The sequence below is a fragment of the Vitis vinifera genome, chromosome 10 (assembly GCF_030704535.1).
Source record: "Vitis vinifera cultivar Pinot Noir 40024 chromosome 10, ASM3070453v1".
NCBI classification, from domain to species: domain Eukaryota; kingdom Viridiplantae; phylum Streptophyta; class Magnoliopsida; order Vitales; family Vitaceae; genus Vitis; species Vitis vinifera.
In genome coordinates, this window is record NC_081814.1 from 1,131,849 (window position 1) to 1,153,612 (window position 21,764).

At 40.3% G+C, this 21,764-nt stretch overlaps 2 protein-coding genes across 4 annotated transcripts; both read left to right on the forward strand.

Annotated features, from left to right (window-relative positions):
* The first annotated feature begins 5,202 nt into the window (after positions 1-5,202).
* LOC100252176 (MYB-like transcription factor ETC3) lies at positions 5,203-5,858 on the forward strand. 2 transcript variants are annotated; one of them, XM_010657094.2, is made up of 3 exons: positions 5,263-5,370; positions 5,435-5,519; positions 5,631-5,858. In XM_010657094.2, the coding sequence occupies exons 1-3, from the start codon at positions 5,298-5,300 to the stop codon at positions 5,731-5,733; spliced, it is 261 nt and encodes an 86-aa protein (XP_010655396.1). In that variant the 5' UTR covers positions 5,263-5,297; the 3' UTR covers positions 5,734-5,858. The 2 variants fall into 2 exon arrangements, with proteins under 2 accessions (XP_059596275.1, XP_010655396.1); XM_059740292.1 differs by having other exon boundaries at positions 5,203-5,519.
* A 1,221-nt stretch (positions 5,859-7,079) lies between these two features.
* Positions 7,080-21,437, forward strand: LOC100257307 (tRNA wybutosine-synthesizing protein 2/3/4). Of its 2 annotated transcripts, XM_010657096.3 has the most exons (9): positions 7,082-7,863; positions 9,061-9,460; positions 9,807-11,003; positions 11,197-11,326; positions 12,302-12,537; positions 12,974-13,109; positions 19,928-20,004; positions 20,748-20,854; positions 20,951-21,437. In XM_010657096.3, the coding sequence occupies exons 1-9, from the start codon at positions 7,125-7,127 to the stop codon at positions 21,055-21,057; spliced, it is 3,129 nt and encodes a 1,042-aa protein (XP_010655398.1). In that variant the 5' UTR covers positions 7,082-7,124; the 3' UTR covers positions 21,058-21,437. The 2 variants fall into 2 exon arrangements, with proteins under 2 accessions (XP_010655400.1, XP_010655398.1); XM_010657098.3 differs by lacking the exons at positions 19,928-20,004; positions 20,748-20,854; positions 20,951-21,437 and adding an exon at positions 12,770-12,882 and having other exon boundaries at positions 7,080-7,863; positions 12,974-13,084.
* The last annotated feature ends 327 nt before the right edge of the window (positions 21,438-21,764 follow it).

Below are 21,764 nucleotides of genomic sequence, written 5' to 3' on the forward strand. Positions count from 1 at the left end.
TGAGTCTAATGATTATGAAGTACTCAATTCTAGAAGCAATAAGGGGTGCAATACTTGAGGAAACCCAAGCCAAGGCATTCTTGGACCAGATAGCAAACCGATTTGCTGCAAACGAAAAGGTTGAGACAAACACTATTCTTAGTAAGCTTGTCTCTATGCGATATAAAGGGAAAAAGAATATCAGGGAGTACATTATGGAAATGTCTAATCTTGTGACGAGACTCAAGACACTAAAGTTAGAGTTGTCGGAAGATATACTCGTGCACTTGGTCTTGATCTCTCTGCCTACACAATTTAGTCCATTCAAAATTAGTTACAATACACAAAATGAAAAATGGACTTTGAATGAGCTTATTGCTCAATGTGTGCAAGAGGAGGAGAGATTAAAGCAAGAAAAGATAGAAAGTGCTCACTTGGCTTCCACATCTCAGGGATTTGGTACCAACAAGAAAAGAAAGAGGGACAATAAAGGAAAACAAACTTCAATTTCTGGGACATCATAGCAAAAGGAGCAAAAGAAACAAGATAAAGAGATCACTTGTTTCTTTTGCAAGAAGGTCGGTCATATGAAGAAGACATGTACCAAATACGCTACTTGGCGTGAAAAGAAAGGTACACTTCTCAATTTTGTTTGTTCAGAAATTAATTTAGCTGTAGTGCCTACTGACACTTGGTGGATAGATACGGGTGCAACTACTCACATAAGTGTCACTATGCAGGGTTGCCTAAGGAGCCGAATGCCAACTGATGGTGAAAGATACATCTATGTGGGAAATGGCAACAAGGCTACAGTCAAGGCTATTGGTCTTTTCAGATTACAGTTAGACTCTGGATGTACATTGGATTTGGAAGAGACTTTTGTAGTACCGTCGTTTAGACAGAATTTAATTTCTGTTTCATGTTTGGACAAATTTGGATATTGTTGTTCATTTGGAAATGGAATGGTTAGTCTTTATCTAAATTCAAATATTATTGGTACAGGTAGTCTAACAGACAAACTATATAAATTGAACATAAAGGCCACTAATGGAAATGAAACCTTGCATTCAAGTAATTATGGCATTAAGCGAAAATTAATGAATGAGAATTCATCAATGTTATGACACAAGCGTTTGAGTCATATTTCAAATCAACGAATACAAAGACTTGTGTCAGATGGAATTCTCAATCCACTTGATTTCTCAGACTTTCAAGTCTATATAGTGTATTAAAGGAAAACAAACAAATATGAAGAAAAAGAATGTCAATAGGTGCAGTGACGTCTTGGAATTGATACATACAGACATTTGTGATCCATTTCCTACCCCTTCTTGGAATGGACAACAATATTTTATCACTTTCATTGACGATTACTCGTGTTATGACTATCTTTATTTGATTCATGAAAAGTCTCAGTCATTGGATGTGTTCAAGAATTTCAAAGCTGAAGTTGAGAACCAACTAAGCAAGAAAATAAAAGCCGTCAGATCTGACCGTGAAGGTGAATATTATGGTAGATATGACGGATCCGGAGAACAACGTCCAGGGCCATTCGCCAAATATTTGATGGAGTGTGGTATCGTTCCTCAATACACCATGCCAGGGACTCCGAGCCAAAATGGTGTAGCAGAGAGGCGAAACCGTACTTTTAAGGATATGGTAAGAAGTATGATCAGTCATTCCACCTTACCAGAATCACTTTGGGGCGAAGCCATTAAAACTGCAGTTTATATTTTGAATAGAGTACCAAGCAAAGCAGTAGCAAAAACCCCATATGAGTTATGGACTAGCAAGAAACCTAGTATTAGGCACTTGCATGTCTAGGGTTGTCCAGCTGAAGCTAGGCCTTACAAGCCAAATGAAAAGAAATTGGACTCCAGAACAGTGAGCTGCTACTTTGTAAGGTATTCTGAAAGGTCGAGAGGTTTCAAATTTTATGATCCCTCAACTAGATCCTTCTTTGAAACGGGCAATGCTAAGTTCATTGAGGATGTTGAGTTAAGTGGGAGAGAGTCATTAAGAAAGGTGGTCTTTGAAGAAAAATCTGTTAATATTCCTATTATTACGACTGGACATGGTCATATTATATTTGATGACACTATTCAGAATGTACAGTCGATAACAGGGATTCAAGACACACCTGAGATTCCTCCTGCTCAAGTTATGGAATCGATTCAAGTTCATCAAGAGGTAACTCAACAACCTCAAGAACCTCAAGTACAAGTGCCACTAAGGAGATCCACTAGAGAAAGGAGAAGTACAATTTCAGATGATTATGTTGTATATCTCCAAGAACATGAGTTTGACATGGGTCTGGAAAACGATCCAATTTCAGTAAGTCAAGTAAAAAAAAGTTCTGATTCTGAAAAGTGGATAGAAGCCATGAAGGATGAGATGAAATCAATGAAAGACAATGGTGTTTGGGACCTAGTAGAGTTGCCTAAAGATGTAAAACCGATTGGTTGTAAGTGGATTTTTAAAACTAAGCGGGATTCAAAAGGCAATATTGTTAGGTATAAGGCACGCCTAGTTGCAAAAGGTTTCACTCAAAAGGAAGACATTGATTATAAGGAGACCTTTTCACCAGTTTCATCAAAGGACTCCTTTAGAATCATCATGGCACTTGTAGCTCATTATGATTTGGAGCTACATCAAATGGACGTTAAAACTGCGTTTCTTAATGGCAACATTGATGAGACAATATACATGGTGCAACCGGAGAACTTTGAGTCTAATGGTTCAAAGTAACTTGTATGCAGATTAAAAAGGTCCATATATGGTTTAAAGCAAGCATCCTGACAATGGTACCGAAAGTTTGATCAGGTAATTACTTCATTTGGTTTTAAGGAGAACATCGTTGATCAATGCATATACCTCAAGTTCAGTGGGAGCAAATTTATTATCTTGGTGTTATATGTTGATGATATTCTACTTGCAAGTAGTGATGTGGGACTTTTGCATGAAACCAAGCGATTTCTGTCTAGTAAATTTGACATGAAGGATCTTGGTAATGCATCTTTTGTGCTGGGTATACAGATCCATAGAGATCGTTCAAGAGGTATACTTGGGTTATCACAAAAGGCCTACATCGATAAGGTGTTGAGTAGATTTGGCATGAGCAATTGTGCACCAGGAGACACGCCTGTAGCAAAAGGCGATAAGTTTAGTTTGCACCAATGTCCGAAAAATGAACTTGAGAAGAAAGATATGGAGAGATTTCCCTATGCCTCGGCAATAGGAAGTCTCATGTATGCACAAGTTTGTATGCGTCCGGATATTGCGTACATTGTTGGAATGTTAGACAGATATTTAAGTAACCCAGGTATGGATCATTGGAAAAAGACAAAACGGGTTATGCGGTATTTACAAAGAACTAAAGATTACATACTCACATACCGTAGATCAAGTCACTTAGAGATCGTGGGATATTCGGACTCCGATTTCGCGGGATGCCTTGATAGTAGGAGATCCACTTCAGGCTACATCTTCATGTTAGCTGGAGGAGCAGTTTCATGGAAAAGTGTTAAACAAACACTTATTGCTTCTTCCACCATGGAGACAGAATTCATAGCCTGTTACGAAGCATCAAACCATGGGATATGGCTGCGGAAATTTGTCACTCAGTTACGAATAGTTGATGGGATTGAGAAACCGTTGAGAATCAATTGTGATAATAAGACCGCAAAATTATATTCTAAGAACAACCGAAGTTCGTCAAAGTCCAAACACATTGACATCAAGTTCTTGGTTGTGAAAGAGAAAGTTCAGAGTCTTCAAGTATCGATTGAACACATAAGCACAAACTCCGTGATTGCGGATCCGCTCACTAAGGGTTTGCCACCCAAAGTATATCATGAGCACGTCGCACATATGGGTGTTGTACACATTGATGATGTGTCAGAATAGTGAGAGTTTGTATCTAGATTTTGTGTTTATTCTCTTGATGTGATATTATGTTGTGTTATCTATACAGATCTTGATTTTAAAGACTATTGTATTTGAACACTCTGAATTGAAATGATGATTTTCAGAAGCAGTTTAGCACCAAGTGTTGAAAGTGGTATTTGGCTATCTTTTAGTCATAAAGTAGGACCAATTGGAAATAGACATATTAAAGATCATATTCTATATAATTTCCATACTACACATCCATACTTGATCCATGTTGCTAATTTTGTTAATGTTGTGATTGATGATAGGTCAAGTTATAATTATGATTAACGAAGACCGCTTTAATTCTATGTTAGCATAATTAGTAGATCGGATTGTTTAAGGATATTTTGAATAAGATAGCAAAGATGAGCTCAATAAAGTACTATCATGAACATTGTTTGTAATATATATGTGATCCAAGTGGGAGATTGATAGAATAAATGTGGACCGACAATATATTAAACATTGTCCAGGATCAAGCTATCTTTTCACATGCAATTTTTGATTTAATCTTGAGTATGAGCCACCTAATGTGTAGAGCCCAATGCTATCACGGGCTTTAGATGATGGGCCTAAGGCCCGTGAGGCCCAATAACCAATGGGTATGGTCCCTAAGGCAGAAGGGTATAAAAGGCTTAAGCTTGTGTCTTTTGGATCTATCATATCCTTTTGAAAGAATAGAACCGCTCTCTCTCCCGCTCCCATTGCTTGAGAGAATATAAAGAAAGAGGTGGTGCCTTTCATTTCTCTTAGAAGATCCATACCGTCTTCATTAAACACACAAATGGAATCAGGTAGGTACCATTTGGCATAGAGATTTATGGTATAATATTCATGTGATTCAACATGCGATCCTGTATGATCATTGTTCAGAATATGAAATCTTACATTATAAAGAGCTAATAAAACTCTTTTTCAAAGTATTTTAAGAATCCATTTAGTTTTGATTCTAATAAGTGTTTTTAATATTTATAATATTTAAAAAAATTTATATATACGTGTGAAATATCTTTTTATAGAACAAGTCAAAGATGGTGAAATTTTTTTAAACTTCTTATTCGAAGAACCCGACCGCTGACGAGCATGGATAAGTCATCGCAAGGAATCAATCATAATAAAAGCTTACCTTAATCTATGTTGGACTAAGAACAGTGTGAGGATAAAGCCAAGACATAGCTACATTCAAAAAGATGAAAAAGGACCAAGACAGCATAAATAAACAAATGGGTTTGTTTGTTCATTATATATATAAACATATAACGCCAAACCAACAAACAATTCACTCTCCAACAACCCATCAAACCCCCCAAACCACCAGTCCAAGCTGATCTCTCTTCCCATTCTCCTATTAATACTACCCACCAGGGCACTAGACCCTTCTCCAAATGGGTTCTTTTCAGGCCATGGAAGAAGACTCAAAAACCTCCTCAAATGTCACCACTAGTGAGGACACCAAAGGTACCCACACAACACCCTTCTCTGTCTTCATCTTGTTCACTGATCTGGGTTTGTTCTGGTTCAGAGGAAACAGCAAAGGATTCCAAGGTGGAGTTCTCTGAAGATGAGGAGACACTCATAGCTAGAATGTTTAGATTGGTGGGAGACAGGTTTGTTCTTTGTTGCTGGTTTACTAAGGCTTTGTTTAATTCCTGATAAGCACTAAAGAAAAAATAAAAAATCTGTGGGTTTGTCTGATCTTTGTCATACATATGCACCAGATGGAATTTGATTGCGGGAAGGATCCCGGGAAGATCTGCAGAAGAGATCAAGAAGTATTGGACTTCCAAGTCTGTCTCATCGTCGACTAAACAACATGATTGAGAGGAAGAGGCTGTGAAGACCGAATAGAACTTCATTGGCTTTATCTTCAAACAAGTGTAAATTCATGTAACATGTAGTGACGTTGTTGGTTGTTGGTTGTTGAACTGGTGAAGTATTTGCAGTCATGACAGTGATTCCCAAATCTTAATACTTTTCAGTGATTACTCACCTTACGTGAACATCAAATGCATGATGTCAAATTTCAATCAAATGTTAGAAAAATGAAATTTCAAAAGTAGGGTAGGAAAGATGATGTTGTTATCAAAGTTAGATCAATAGAACAAAGACACCAACCCTCTTATATTCTTTAAATTATTGAAGTCAAAAACAATTCCAAAAAGACTTTATCTTATCTTTCTTTGTTTTCTACAAAAAAAAATAAAAAAATGGTATCAATCTTAATCCCACTCTATATCAATCCAACCCTCCACCCATTAATGATCTGATACATCTAACATGTTAGATCAAATGAAGAAAATTTCATAAGCTCCTAAGCCTCTTCATGCGCCAATTACTTCTATGTCAAATCATAGTTTTCGACTTAAATCCTAATTTTGAAATTTTTGCTTTTAACAAATCAATCTCATGATATTATTTCAGGTTACAAATATTTATTTACTAAATACTTCAAATCATTCTCTAACTTAGGAGTATTGTTTAAATTTTGTTTATTTTAAATTATGTAATTTATTTAGGATAATTAAGATTCTATTTAACAGTAATTTTATGAAATGTTTATAACATTTTTAATATTTAAAATTTTTTATCATTCAAATGTTTGAAATGTTAGAAACAATAACTACACTTTAAATATTATATTATATCAATGAAAATAAAAAATATTTTTAAATTTTAATTTTCAATAAAAAAATATAACCTTCTTTATTAATTTTTTTTAAAAAAATATAAATAATAAAAAGAATTATTTTTGTGATGTCTCATCGTCGAATAGAGAAGAAAGTTTCTATATGAATTTGTTTGAGCACATTTTAAAGTTATGAGAACCTTGGACTTAGAGTGGAAATGGTATTCGATATCTAATCTTAATGTGAGAGTTTGTTTAACCCTTTTATTTTATGTTCCACGAAATGATTAGATACGGGTTAAAATAAATTAAATATTTTTAGTTATATATATAATAAAATAAGTAGATGAATTTTTTGTGCCGAAAATCTATTTAAATAAGCAAATTTAAATCTCATTTTGTGTCCTTTATTTTCCGTTTTCTAATATTTTTGTAAAGAATGAAAATTTTGATTTTCCTTTAAAAAAATAACATTTTTCCTACGATTTTCTGATTTTTTCCAATATTTTGCACCTTCTTTTTTATTTTATTTTATTTTTTTATCAAAAACCCTAAACCAGAACCCTCCGAGAGGGTAAGTCTGAGGATGGAGTTTGAGAAGAGGAAAGCGGCGACACTTGCGTCGATGGGCTCAACGGAGCCTGACAAGTCGCCGAAAGGCACAATCGACCGCCACATAGTGCCGCTCCTCAGCGCCATCAACCGCCACAATTCATACTTCACCACCAGCTCCTGCTCCGGCCGCATCTCCATCCTTTCTCAACCCTCGCCCGCAGCCACCAACGCCCACAAAAAGGCCAGAGGCGGCTCCTGGCTCTTCATCACCCACGACTTGGCCGATCCCAACTCTGTCCTTGCCCTCCTATTCCCCACAACTGGCTGCTCATCTCAGCACGATGATCTGGTCTTCAGATTCGAGCCGTTCATCGTCGCAGTGGAATGCAAGGACGTGGCGGCGGCGCAGCTGCTTGTCTCCACTGCGGTTTCATGTGGGTTTAGGGAGTCGGGAATTACGAGTGTGAGCAAGCGGGTGATGGTGGCGGTTCGGTGTTCGATACGGCTGGAGGTGCCGTTGGGCGGTGGGGGTAGGGTCTTGGTGTCGCCTGAGTATGTCCGGTACCTCGTCGGGATTGCGAACGACAAGATGGAGACGAATCGGCGGAGAACTGAGGGGTTCCTTCAGGCATTGCAGAGCAGTGGTTTTGTGGAATCTTTTAATGGAGGGGCTGGTCTGGATGGAGCAATGGGTGGTGATGAGCATGGTTGCAGTGACTGTAAAGATGGGGATGCTAACTCCGAAAGAATAATAGCAGAGAAGGAGTCGGGTAATTGCAAAAATACCAGCTTTATATGATAAAGAATATATAGGACTGTGAACCATGTAGTTGAAAATGAATCTTAAGATATATTTGATTTACGCGTTCTTGAAGTAATTAAAACAATGTGATTTTCAAGGTGTCTATTTATCATGTGAAATGAATCCGTCAAGGCGACCCTGTGATGCTGAACACAACTGTGAATGAACCATATTGGGCTATAGTCCTAGCTTGGTCATTATTATCGTGATTGTGTTGGTACACATGGAGAGCTTTAAGGTTCATTCTGCGCAGAGGAAATGTTGTGTACAGTTCAAAGCAAAAGAGGCTGAGCAAACTTATTGACGTAAGAAGGACCTGCCATTGATGTAGTATTCTTGGTTGCTTACAATATGAAGGACAGACTTAGGGGGAAATCCTCATATTTGGATTGTATAGTACCTATGCATGAAAAAAAACAGTGCCTGGTGCATCTTGATGAGAATTATGCCGCAATTTTAGTGGTAACATCTTTTTCTCCTTTGAATAAGAGGTATAACTGAATGTGGAGCCTGAACTTTTTAAGTTAGAAAGTTGGCTGACATCCATGCCTGCAGGTTCTAGCAAGAAAATGTAATCTTATTAACCTAGCTTCTGAACTGTTGATCTTGATGAAGAATTAGATGATGCAGTGGCTAAAGTTATGAATGCTAAGTTTGGCTTTGGTGAGACAAAAAGGTCCAGCCAATTTTGTTGGAAAATGTTACTGGCACTAATCTCCCTTAACCATGCTTGTACTACTTTTTTGATTGGCAAATAAAAAATATTTGTGATTCCCTTTATAGACAACAAAAAATTTCCCACTTGTTGCAGATATGTGGTAAAAAAAATAATTTGAGACTTGTTGACTGAAATGAATAAATGTAACTTGCAAAGATGAATGATTAATGGTGTGGAGTGTTAACATTACTAAACCAAGCCTCAAACATATTGAAATTCCTTATTCTCTTTGAAACTTTGGCAATTTTATATGATTGCAAAATGGTTAGGCACTGTTAATGCATTTTTATGTTTGGCTATCATATATATATATATATATATGATATTCCAAAAGTGTAAAACTTGTTTGGCTGAGTAGTACTGTTACATACTAATATTTGTTTCACTGCAGGACATCTTTCCTTTTAATGTGACAGCAAGTCTGAGTGTTTGAATCATCATTGGCAGGGTCAGTAGGCGTTCTTGGTTGTTCTTTATCTATTGTCCAGATGGAGATTATCGATGAACCTGTTGAGAAGCTTTTCCTTTGGGGTCACTCAGCTTGTACATTGGATACCATAAACCACAAAAAGGTCATAGTATTTGGAGGTTTTGGAGGCATGGGAAGACATGCACGAAGAAATGACGCTTTTGTGCTTGACCCATTACATGGCACATTAAAGGCAGTTAATGCCGAGGGGACTCCATCTCCACGCTTGGGTCACACATCTTCAATGGTAGGGGACTTAATGTTTATTATTGGAGGCAGGGCTGATCCTGAGAACATTCTTGACAATGTATGGGTCCTTGATACAGCTAAAAATGAATGGAGACGGTTAGAATGTACTGGCTCTGTTTTTCCTCCCAGGTGATGTGTGTAGTGCATTTATTCTTTAATTGCTGTTTCACCCGTTTTGGTCTTTTGTTCAGCAAATGTGTGTTGGAGTCAATTTTTTTCGCCAATGTTTCTTATTAGCATTGATTTTTGAGAGTACCTCTCTGTCATTTCCCAACTAGCAGATATCAAATGAGAATTCAAAGATCCACTTGGAAGCAATTTGATTTGTTGTCTTTCCACTAATCTTTTCACCTGCCTTTATTGTCACTGAATTCTTTTATGACTAGTGTCCCTTTAAGTCTCCTTGAGAAGCTGAAATTCTTCGTATTTTGTCCATTCTCTCATAATTCCAATATACTTTATTTATGTTACACAGGCATCGGCATGCAGCAGCAGTTCTAGGTTCAAAGATATATGTATTTGGTGGACTTAACAATGATGCAATCTCTTCATCCTTGCATGTCCTTGACACGGACAATTTGCAGTGGAATGAGATACGTGTCCATGGGGAATGGCCTTGTGCTCGCCATTCTCACTCATTGGTTGCCTATGGGTCTAAATTATTTATGTTTGGAGGGTGCAATGATGGCAAAGCTCTTGGGGATCTGTACAGTTTTGATGTTCAAACATGTCTATGGAAAAAGGAAGTGGCATCAGGAAGAACTCCATATGCAAGGTTCTCCCACTCAATGTTTATCTACAAAAATTATCTCGGCATTATTGGGGGTTGTCCTGTCAGACAACATTGTCAAGAGCTGGCATTACTTGATCTGCAGCACCACGTGTGGAGGAATGAGATACTTGACTCTGTTTTCAAGGTTTTGTTTGTTCGGAGTACAGCCAGTGTTGTTGGTGATGATCTAATTATGATTGGTGGCGGAGCATCTTGTTATGCATTTGGAACAAAATTTAGTGGGCCAATGAAAATTAACTTGCTTCAGTTGGTTTCTCTACATGATACTCTTGTACCTTCTGAAATGGAAGAAAAACATGCTATTCACCAATATGAAGGGGTGAAGGAAAAAAAGAATGGTGATCTTCATGGTGCGCAAAATGGAATTGCACAAACCTTAACTGAAAGTCCTGACATGGATTTTGAACCTGGAATATCTATAGTAGATGTTGAAAAGCAGATGGTTGCTGTATATTGGGTTCTACAACTTGAAAGAAAGTATGCAAAACTAGGAAAGGACATATTGAAGAAGTTTGGCTGGTTAGATCTTGGGAGGAAAGTTCATTCTCGGGAAGATAGAAGACATATTTGTTTCCCTGTAACTGAAAAATTCTGTACCATTTTCAATGAAAAGGACCATGACTCAAGTGATGCATTTGAAGTGCCAAATGAGCTACACTTATATAAACCATCTACAGGGGAAGGGGTTTTATTGAATGATATCTCTTTTGTAACAGCCTTGCGTCTTCTTAAGGAATGTGGTGCTACTAAGCTTGCAGATGAGGTTGTTGAAGTCAGAAGAACTCCCAGCTCTCCCTTGAAAATAATGAGTGAAGCTGTAGCTTCTTTGATAAAGCACAGAGGCCTATCTTCACAACTTTTAGAGCAGCTGCCCACAAGGTTTGTGCTTCTTAACTTTGTTCCTTTGTGTTTTCCTGTCACCTAAAGTTGGGTTTCATTTTATATTGGACGTTCTTCAGTTAGTAGCTTTTTTAGGTGATGAGAGCTATGCATGGTTTTGGAACTTCTGTTGGTTGATGTGGTGTCCACGTACTATTATATGACCTAGTTAACATTTTTTTGGCTACTTCAGATGGGAACGTCTTGGGGATATTGTTGTGCTTCCGGTGACATCATTCAAGGATCCAATATGGGACTCAATTGGGGATGAACTTTGGCCTATCATTGCTAAATCACTCAATACTTGTCGCCTTGCTCGCCAGGTAAGCCATGCTTATGAATTGTATCTAACTCCTTGTTTTTCCTTGCTGACTCTTCTTTTTGCTTCATTATTTTTCCAAACATTTTTCTTTAATATAGCACATTGAGGCTATAGGTTTATGTTGAAATGGACTATTTATAACAGTATATGCTGGAATGTTGTAATACCAAGTTAATGATAACCCAAATTAGACTACTCTATTAGGTTAAACACATGCAGTCCCAGATGTCATTTCAAAACAACTTATATATTTCCTTTCAACAATGGGCATTGTTGTGGATGTTTATTCCTATGGGAAGTTTGTTTGCAGTATCTTGGAGGTTATTTCAAGTAAATCGCTAACTAATTCTTATTTCTCCTGACTGTAAAGTTGTTTGATGTGGAGTTTTAATAATCTTTTTAAATTCATGTGTTGGATAATGAGGGAAAGAATATCTTGCATAGACAAAGTTATATTATGAGGGCAGAAACCTGCAAGAACTGTCCTTGCCACACTTAAAATTAGTGTCCTATTGTCCAGGCAGACAAGAGCCTCTCAAATTTTTTTTTTTTTTTTGTGCAGACAAGCAATATGTGGCTGTTATTCTGGAATTAATCTGCCTAGTAGATAGAGAGTATAATCTGTGGATGGTCACAAACAGTTGTTGATATCTGATGAATCAGCCTGCAAATTCAGATTTTTCTCCATTTGTTGGTTTCCTAAATTAGCATATATTGCCATCGCCATGTTAGTATGTTAACTTAGATGCTTCTTGATCATCCCATTGTCCATTGACTTAAATTAAGGTCATATTTGATCAGTATCCTATTATAAAAAACTACATGTTAGAGAACCATATGCCATATTATTTTGGCAAATTAAGTCGTAGAATATTTCCAATGAATTTCACTCATCACAAGTTTTTGCTCTTATGATTCTTCTGTAATGCTGGTTCTCTGGTATGTTAACGAGATAAAATTGGCTCTTATTCTCTAGGGCCGAGTTGCACCATCTGGGACAAGGGACAGTACTTTGGAGATTCTTGTGGGAGATAATGGTTGGGTTGATCATTGTGAAAATGGAATTCTCTATTCTTTTGATGCTACCAAGTGCATGTTCTCCTGGGGCAATCTTTCTGAGAAGCTTCGAATGGGATGTCTGAATTGTAGAGATGAGGTTATTGTGGACTTGTTTGCTGGAATTGGGTACTTTGTATTGCCTTTCCTCGTCAGGTATATTGTGATCTAACTGCTTGTTTGGTAGAACAGTAGCACAGTTTACAAATTACATTCCGCTACTGGAAATAGGGAAAGAATAAATTCCAAATATTACATAGTGGTGGAAATGGGACCCATTATTTATAAATTAAATAAGTAATATTTCGAAAGTAGATTATCTTAAGAATCTTTCTTTTTTCTTTTTGGAAGAACAATTGCAAACTTCCCTGAAAAAATGTTAATATAGGAAGGTTATTATGTGTGTTGGATGGATGGGATTGTTGCCTGGCACATCTTCAAGGCTGGCCTAAGGAATGGGGTTGCATTCCTGAACCTCCTGCTTTTGTAACAATGCCTTTGGTTGGTGATTTAACTCTTATGGTCTACTTGATTGCTCACTTTTGCCTTTCCTTTACTGGAATGATTTTTATTGATACTGTTGTTTGACCAGTGCCAAGGCAAAACTGGTCTATGCTTGTGAGTGGAATCCCCATGCTGTTGAGGCGCTACAACATAATCTTCTTGCCAATTCTGTGGCTGATCGATGTATTATTCTTGAAGGAGATAACCGACTTACAGCACCTAAAGTATGCTTCCACCTTCACTTTGTTCTTTGTTGCTAATTTTAGTTTATTATATGTTAATCCCTAGTTGCACCCACAGTATTATTGTGCTCTAGGAATTGGATTTGGCACAATATAATTCCTGTTAGGCTCTTTCAAGTAGGCTGAAATCTTCTCTTCATTGATGTGGATAGGAAACCAGTCACCTAGGCTATAAAATAATCTAGTTTAAGGTATGTAGTGACAATACACGGGGAAGGGATTCTTCTACACAATGCATCTGTTAAGGGTTAGAGCTCAAAAATGGATAGGTTCTATGTAAGATATGAAATATGTGATATGACCTTCTGGATAATTCTGACTCGATTAATGGGAGAAGAGATCAGTACTTGTCTATTAAAATATGGAGGAGAGAGAAAGAGAGAAGACTGTAGAGAGAGAGAGGGCGAGTTCGGAAGGAGATCCAGTGCAGCTGTGCGCGAGCGATGGCGTGAAAGACTTCAGTAGCTTGGATGCTCGTACCAGTCGGTGGAAGAGAAGCTTCGAGGTGGAGTCGAAGACATTCGAGATCGAGCTTGAGAGGAAAAAAGGTAAAACGCAAATCTTCATCGAGGAAAGGAAGCGAGGGGTTTCGTCGTGGATTAAGATGGGGCCGGAGAGCTTAGGGTTTGTCGTGGAAGGTTTGGCCTTGTGTATTGAGGACACACGGAAAGGTAGATGGGTCAGAAATTGGAGGGAGAGAGGGAGGCTCTTTTCGTTGTTACGGGATGAGAATAAAGGAGGAAGCTTCATTCGGCTGGGTGTGGAGGATGGGGAGCAAAAGAGGTTTAACATCTTTATCCCTAAAGGAAAAGAAGGGAAAGGGGGCTGGAGTGAGATGTTGCAGATACTTCAGGCGCTGATCGACACCACGAAGAGGAAGGAGTATCAGAAGGAGGAGAAGGTGATGGTGGCGCCATGTGAGGGGAGTAGCTACGCGCAAGTGGTGAAGGGACAGAAGCGTATTGGTAGATCAGTGGCTAGGGTAGAAGTGAACCACAAGGAATTGTACCAAAACCTAAAAAGGTTGGATCAGTGCATTGTTGGATCGTGGGATCCGAGGTCGGCAAAGGGGGAGGACTTGAGGAGATGGGGAAACCAAATGGCTCGATCGTGGGGGCTGAGGGGAAATTTAGGTTTGGCCAAGCTGGAAAGGGGTAAGGTGTTGTTAGAATTTGAGAGGCGTGATGAAGCTGAAAAAGCCATTAAAATGGGAGAAATTTGGGTAGGGAAGACAATGTTATGGTTGGAGAAGTGGAACCCTAGGACGGGGTGTCTGTTAGAAGGAGAAGAGAGAAGCGAGGCTTGGGTGAGGATTGTGGGGCTCCCCATCTCGCTGTGGAACCGGGAAATCCTTAGAAAGATTGGGGAGAAATGCGGGGGATTCTTGGCAATGGATTCTCAAACGGAGAGACTAGAAGAATTGCAGTGGGCAAGAATCTTGGTGAAAATTTCCGGCGAGGAGCTCCCTAGTAGGCTGGATATTGGGGACGAGGGGGTGTTTTACTCGCTTACATTATGGTGGGAAGTGAGGCCGGTAATGAGAAGGATGCCGGCAGAAAGGAAAGATACAAACAGCGGTGATGCTGCAGGAGAGGTTGAGGGTGAAGTAGCAACACGCGCGGGCAAACGCGTGATGGAGTTGGTGGAAGGCGTGAGGCCCGAGACCCACCTGCAGTCGGCTGATGGGACAAGGGGGCAGATAGATGGGCCGGGGTCTGTTTGGGCCCTTTCCCGAGGACCAAATGGACTGGGTCTGGGGGATAAAGAAGGACTGCATGGGAGGCTCTGCCATGCTGGGCCTAATCGTGGTCTGGGATTGGATGTTGGGCCCGATGGGTTCGTGTCGCAGAAGGCTGGGCCAACTTCCAGCGGGACTTCGTCTTCTGGAAGGCCTTTGGACTTAAAGGGCTTTGGGTTTATGGAGGCCGTTAAATCGGGTGGGCTATATGGGGGGAATGAGTGTCATGGCCCATCTGGAGTAGCTTTGCCTCTCGTGTGGGATGGCCTAAGTCAACTGAAGGAGGCAGACGCTGAAGAAGTTCCTTTTTGGGAATATGAAGGCAGGAGGAGACAAGCTGAAATGGAGGCCTGTCTCGCGGAGAAATCAAGAACCGACTGCGCCCTAATCGAAGAAGCATCGAGGTACGAGTGTGCTCCTATCCCTTGTGGATTAATGGCATCTGAATTATCCTCTTCTCCTCTCTTCTTTTTTGGTCGGTCCCCGTTGGGGGATTTTTGCGACAATTCTGGGGAGGATAGGGTTACACATCTGAGAGATACCCCCCTGTGTATGCTTATCCCCTTGGGGCCCCCGGAAGAGGAAAATGAGGGCCGGTTGTGGGAGGGCTCAAGTGTCTGTAAGGAGAGCAGCGGCAAGGTACTAAGACTAGTCCACTCGGTGCCAAATGTTGGAAAGGGATGGGAGGAGGAAAATTGGGAGGAGAGTGAGTTGGCCAAATTCAGTAAGTTCTTGGGCTTCTCTACAGAAGGTCTGGAGAAAGAAATCTTGGAGTTTATGATTAAGATTCGGAAGAGAAGGGAGAAGGTCCACAGCAAAAACATGCTAGAGAAATCCAGATTTGAAAGGGAACTGAAAAGGCTGGAATGCTCTATTAATTACGAGAAGGGGAAGAAGCAGAAGGGTGGAATGATAGTAGAAGGGGGTCACTTTATGGTGGACAAATGAAGCTTAGAATCTTAAGCTGGAATGTTCGGGGAGTTAACGACAGTGCAAAAAGAAAAGTGATTAAGGCCATGATAAGGAGTCAAAGAGTGGATATGTTCTGTCTCCAGGAGACTAAGATTCAATCAATGACAGAGGGGTTGGTGAGGAGCTTAGGCACTGGCAGGTTCCTTAATTGGGGTACTGTGGATGCCCAGGGGACTGCGGGAGGGATTTTGATCTGCTGGGATAAGAGGACCTTGGAGTTAATGGAATTGGAAGTGGGGTGCTTTTCAATTTCCTGTAGGATGAGGAATGTGGAAGATGGAAGAGTCTGGATGTTTACTGGGGTTTACGGGCCATTTTCTAAAGAGGAGAGGGAGTGGATGTGGGAGGAATTAGGTGCAATTCGTGGCATTTGGGAGGATCCATGGTGTATAGGGGGTGACTTCAATGTCACGTTGTCACTGAGGGAAAGGAGTAATCAGGGGAGACTAACGAGTGCAATGAGAAGATTTGCTCAAGTTGTTGATGAACTAGAGCTAATTGATCTCCCATTACAAGGAGGGATGCTTACTTGGAGTGGGGGGAGGAACAATCAGGCGTGGGCCAGATTGGATAGGTTTCTGGTGACTCAGGGATGGCTTGATCATTTTAATGAGGTCGTGCAATGTAGGCTGCCAAGACCGACCTCAGATCATTTTCCTATTGTGCTGATGGGGGGAGGGATAAGGAGAGGTCTGTCCCCGTTTCGGTTTGAAAACATGTGGCTTAAAGTGGACGGATTCTCGGATCTTCTCAGGGGTTGGTGGCAAGAAATTGAGGTTAGAGGGAGGGCCAGTGTCAGACTAGCTACTAAAATGAAGGTGTTGAAGCATAAGATTAAAGTGTGGAACAGGGAGGTTTTTGGTAGGCTGGAAGTTAATAAGAATTCAGCCTTGCAACAAGTGGAGTTTTGGGACGGGGTGGAAAGGGAAAGGAGCTTGTCTGAAGGTGAAACTGAACTGAAAAAGGAAGCCAAGGAGTCCTTTAAAAAATGGGTTTTATTGGAGGAGACCCACTGGAGACAATTGTCCAAGGAATTGTGGCTTAAGGAGGGAGATAGAAACACTGGATTCTTCCATAGAATGGCTAATGCGCATAGAAGGAATAATTCTTTGGAGAGAATGAAAATTAATGGGGTTTGGTTGACTGAGGAGAAGGAGATGAGGGAAGGAATAGTGAGCGCTTTTCAGCAGGTGCTCTCTGAAGAGCCAGGCTGGAGGGCAGATGTGGAGGGACTGCACTTTAAATGTCTAAGTCCCAGTGAAGCTGAAACTTTGGAGGTGCAATTTTCTGAAGAGGAAATCTACGCAGCCTTAATGGGTATGAATGGGGATAAAGCGCCGGGTCCGGATGGGTTCACAATTGCGTTTTGGCAATCAAGTTGGGGGTTAGTGAAGGAGGAGATTATGGATCTGTTTAGGGAATTCTATAACCAACGTTCGTTTGCTAACAGCCTTAACTCCACCTTTTTAGTCCTCATTCCTAAGAAAGGAGGGGCTGAAGACTTGGGTGATTTCCGGCCAATCAGCTTGTTAGGAAGTTTGTACAAGCTATTGGCTAAGGTGTTGGCGAATAGGCTAAAGAAGGTGCTTGATAAGGTGGTGTCAGGGGACCAAAACGCCTTTGTAAGAGGCAAACAGATCCTGGACGCGTCTCTTATTGCCAATGAGGTGATTGATTTCTGGAACAAGAGAAAAGAGAATGGGCTGATTTGTAAACTAGACATTGAGAAAGCCTATGACAGCATTAATTGGAGATTTCTCATGAAAGTTATGGTCAAAATGGGTTTTGGGTCGCGGTGGTTGGAGTGGATGTGGTGGTGCATCTCTACCGCCAAATTTTCAGTCATGATCAATGGGGTGCCAGCTGGTTTTTTCTCGAATTCTAAGGGGCTAAGACAAGGAGATCCCATCTCCCCATATCTCTTTGTGTTGGGGATGGAAGTTCTTAGTATTCTAATTAGAAGAGCGGTTGATGGGGGTTTCTTATCAGGCTGCAACATTAAGGGGAGAGGGGAAGAGGAGATGATAGTGTCCCACCTACTCTTTGCGGATGACACAATCATCTTTTGTGAAGCTAATAAAGAGCAAGTGTCCGCTCTAAGCTGGGTGTTGGCTTGGTTTGAGGCGGCTTCCGGCCTTAGAATCAATCTTGATAAAAGTGTCCTCATTCCGGTGGGTGAGGTGGAGAATATTGAGGAGCTGGCTGTGGAACTTGGCTGCAAAATAGGAATGCTGCCCACTGTGTACTTGGGGCTGCCCCTTGGTGCTCACCACAAAGCTGTTTCCATTTGGGATGGGGTGGAAGAGAGGATGAGGAAGAGATTAGCCCAATGGAAAAGACAGTATATTTCAAAGGGAGGGCGTCTCACCTTAATCAAGTGTACAATGGCCAGCCTTCCCATATACATTATGTCCCTCTTTCGAATGCCGAAGAGTGTTGTAAAAAGACTCGAAAAAATACAAAGAGACTTCCTTTGGGGAGGGGGCAGCTTGGAGAGGAAGGTGCACTTAATTAAGTGGGAGGTGGTGTGTACTAGCAAGGAAAAGGGTGGCCTTGGCATGAGGAGGATTGAATCCTTAAACAAAGCGCTGTTGGGTAAATGGGTTTGGAGATTTGTTGTGGAAAAGGATAATCTTTGGAGGGTAATGATTGGGGTGAAGTATGGTCAGGAAGAGTTTGGGTGGAAAACTAAAGAAGGCCGGGGAGCATACGGAGTAGGGGCATGGAAGGAAATCATGAAGGAAGCTAATTGGTGTTGGGAGAATATCAAGTTCAAGGTAGGGAAAGGGACTAGAATAAAATTCTGGTTGGATCAATGGTGTGGGGATGAGAGGTTGTCCCATGCTTTTCCCTTGCTTTATGAGATGGCGGTCAACAAGAATGCAACGGTTAATGAGATGTGGGACCATAGCAGTGGTCCAGGTGGCTGGAATCTCAGATTTCATAGAGACTTCAATGATTGGAAGCTGGATTTGATTAGAGGATTGCTTATTAGGCTCAGGGACGTCAAGCTCTCTTCAGAGGAGGACGGGGTGCTTTGGAAAGGGGGGGGGGGGGGCATGGGAAGTATGGGGTGAAGCAGGCCTATAATGGGCTGGTTGTTATCAATGCTTGCAACTTTCCGCATAGAGGAGTTTGGGTGAACAAGGTCCCTACCAAAGTGGTTTTTTTTGCTTGGGAAGCTGCGTGGGGGAAAATTCTTACCTTGGATAGGCTTCAAAAACGGGGCTGGTAGTTCCCGAACCGTTGTTTTTTGTGTGTTTGTGAAGAGGAGAGTGTAAATCACATTCTTCTTCATTGTACGGTGGTAAGGGCCTTATGGGATATCGTTTTTGCCCTTGTGGGGGTTCATTGGGTGTTCCCAGAGCTGGTGAAGGAGGCTTTATTCAGTTGGAGGGGCCCCTTTGTGGGGAAAAAAAGGAAAAAAATTTGGAATTCTATCCCGTTGTGTATTTTTTGGACGGTATGGAAGGAAAGAAATAGGTTAGCGTTCAAGGGAGGGGTGTTAAATATACAGAAACTCAAAAATTCTTTTGTTTGTACCTTGTGGAGTTGGGCTAGGGTGTATATTGGAGAGGAGTCCTCTTCACTCTTAGGTTTTTTTGAGTGGCTAGCGACCACTTAAGGGAGGGTAAGGGCCTTTTTTTTTGTGCTTTCGTTTTGAGGCAGATTTGTATACGTCCTGTATGCTTGATGGCCTTTGCCCTTTAATATATTTGCGATATTTATAAAAAAAAAAAAAAAATATGTGATATGACCTTCTGATCAAAAAAATATGTGATATGACCTGGTTATAATGGGGACCAATTCTATCAAAAAATAATAATAATAATGGGGACCAATTCTATAAACACCAGAGTTCATACTTAACCTAGAAGATTGAAGCTATCAAATTAGTTGATTCATTTTGTGCCAATTGCTTGTGACGATTGGCAACGGCATTTGAAACAGTCAGCTGATATATTTAAATAAAGTACTGATGAAATGACCTTCCTATCATGTGTCAACTGACTTTCTGCAATAATAACATTCCATGATGACAGCATGTGGTTTAATTGCAAGAGAAAGATATGATGTTATCTTCTTACAGGGGGTTGCTGATCGGGTTTGTCTTGGTCTCCTTCCATCAAGTGAGGGTAGCTGGGCCACTGCTGTAAGGGCATTAAGGTGTTCTTTCAGATCCATGATTGTTCTTGATGGTTATTTTCTTAAATATTATGTTGAAGTAAGGTTTATAATGTCTTAAACTTCCACAAATTTTCCACATTTGTAGCAACCTGATGGCTAAAACTAAAACTATTTCTGTGTGATTGGCTGAAAATGGCCATTTATGGGGCACTAAGTTGTGCTATCCATAAATTCAAACTTTTGAATAATTTTTTCTCCATTGAGCACCAATCTTCAAGATGTGAGCTTTAGATGAATATTGTGAAATTGAACCTAATGCTTCTTTTTAGCAGAAACAATTTGCTGCAATGCCTTCATGGCCCCTTACTAACTTGAATGAAACCTGGTTTTTCACTAGCTGCTTGCTCCAAAGTCTTCATGCATCCAGCCTCACCAAATACTTAAGCATTAACATTTTAAGCTAAAACTTGCCTGATGAATGAAGCCAGCAAAAATACATTTAGATTTAAATATTATTATCAAATCCCACCTTATCTGGCTGTAATGGATGATTTTCCTAATAGTGATGTGACCCTAATTGGGTCTTGGTTGATTATGTGAAGCTTAGTTTCAGAGAAAGTAAACTGCACCCAAGTCTGAGAGGCCTTTCTATTTGGGCATACTAGTCCACACTTGAACCGTAAATTACATTCTTGGTCGTTGACTTAGATCCAGGATTTGTTCTTGTAACTGTCCCCAACTTCAGTTCTCTCAACATTTTTATGTTAATGCTAATAATACAGGACTGAAGGTGGGATGTTACATGTGCATGGAAATGCGAAAGACTCAGAGGAGGGTTCTTGGAGTGAACACGTTTCAAAATCAATATGTGACCTTGCCAGATCTGAAGGTATCATTTCTTCAAACCTATACCTCCTAGTTTCTTCATCCAAAGCTTAGAACATGTGGCATCTCACTAGTCTAATATCATACTATTGATGGTCAGGTTATGATTGGGAAGTTTCGGTGGAACATGTGGAAAGAGTCAAGTGGTATGCTCCCCATATCCGCCATCTTGTTGCAGACGTGAGATGCAGACAGATCCAGAGATAGTCAGAAGTACATTCAGTTGAAGGGAACAAACCCAGCTTGTCCATGAGAAATGCAAGGTTGTGGGACTATCTTGGTCAATGGCAAATTGGAATGTTTCCCACAGATCCTCGGGCCCATATTGAAATTGCCCAGTCCCTAAACACAGTGAGGAGAGGGGAAAACTGAGAACTGAGTGAGAATTATGTCAAATGAGAATGTTAAAACCATTTTGCTAAAGAGGTTTTGTATTGAATGCTTGGGAGTTCCTTTCCCAAAACTGTTTCTCCTGTGTGTATTGCTTCCACTGGACTGAAATCATACCCATGGAGCATGCCTCATTATGAGACTTATCTCTTTACTGCAAGCTTCAAATACAAGAAACCCCAACTTTTTGGATGAAAGATTTGTGGAAATTCTCACAGGTTTTATTTTCCATGTAATTTGAATGTACACTCCTGAAATGAGCTTAACTTGTCATTAGAACTGGTTTTTGAAAAGTCAAAAGTTTTGGCTTGCCTGCTATTATAACATTATTAAAAGAGTGGGTAGAAAAGAAATGAATTCACTGTTTGAAATAAATAATGCTTCCCACTTAAGTTAAAACATACCCCTAAGTACTCCATGGGAAGCATGGCCTGTGCCATCACGGCATTCAAATTCGGACCCAGCCCAGCTTTACCAACATTGTATTGTTTGTCAAGCAACTGATTGTGGGTCAAAGAAAGCGA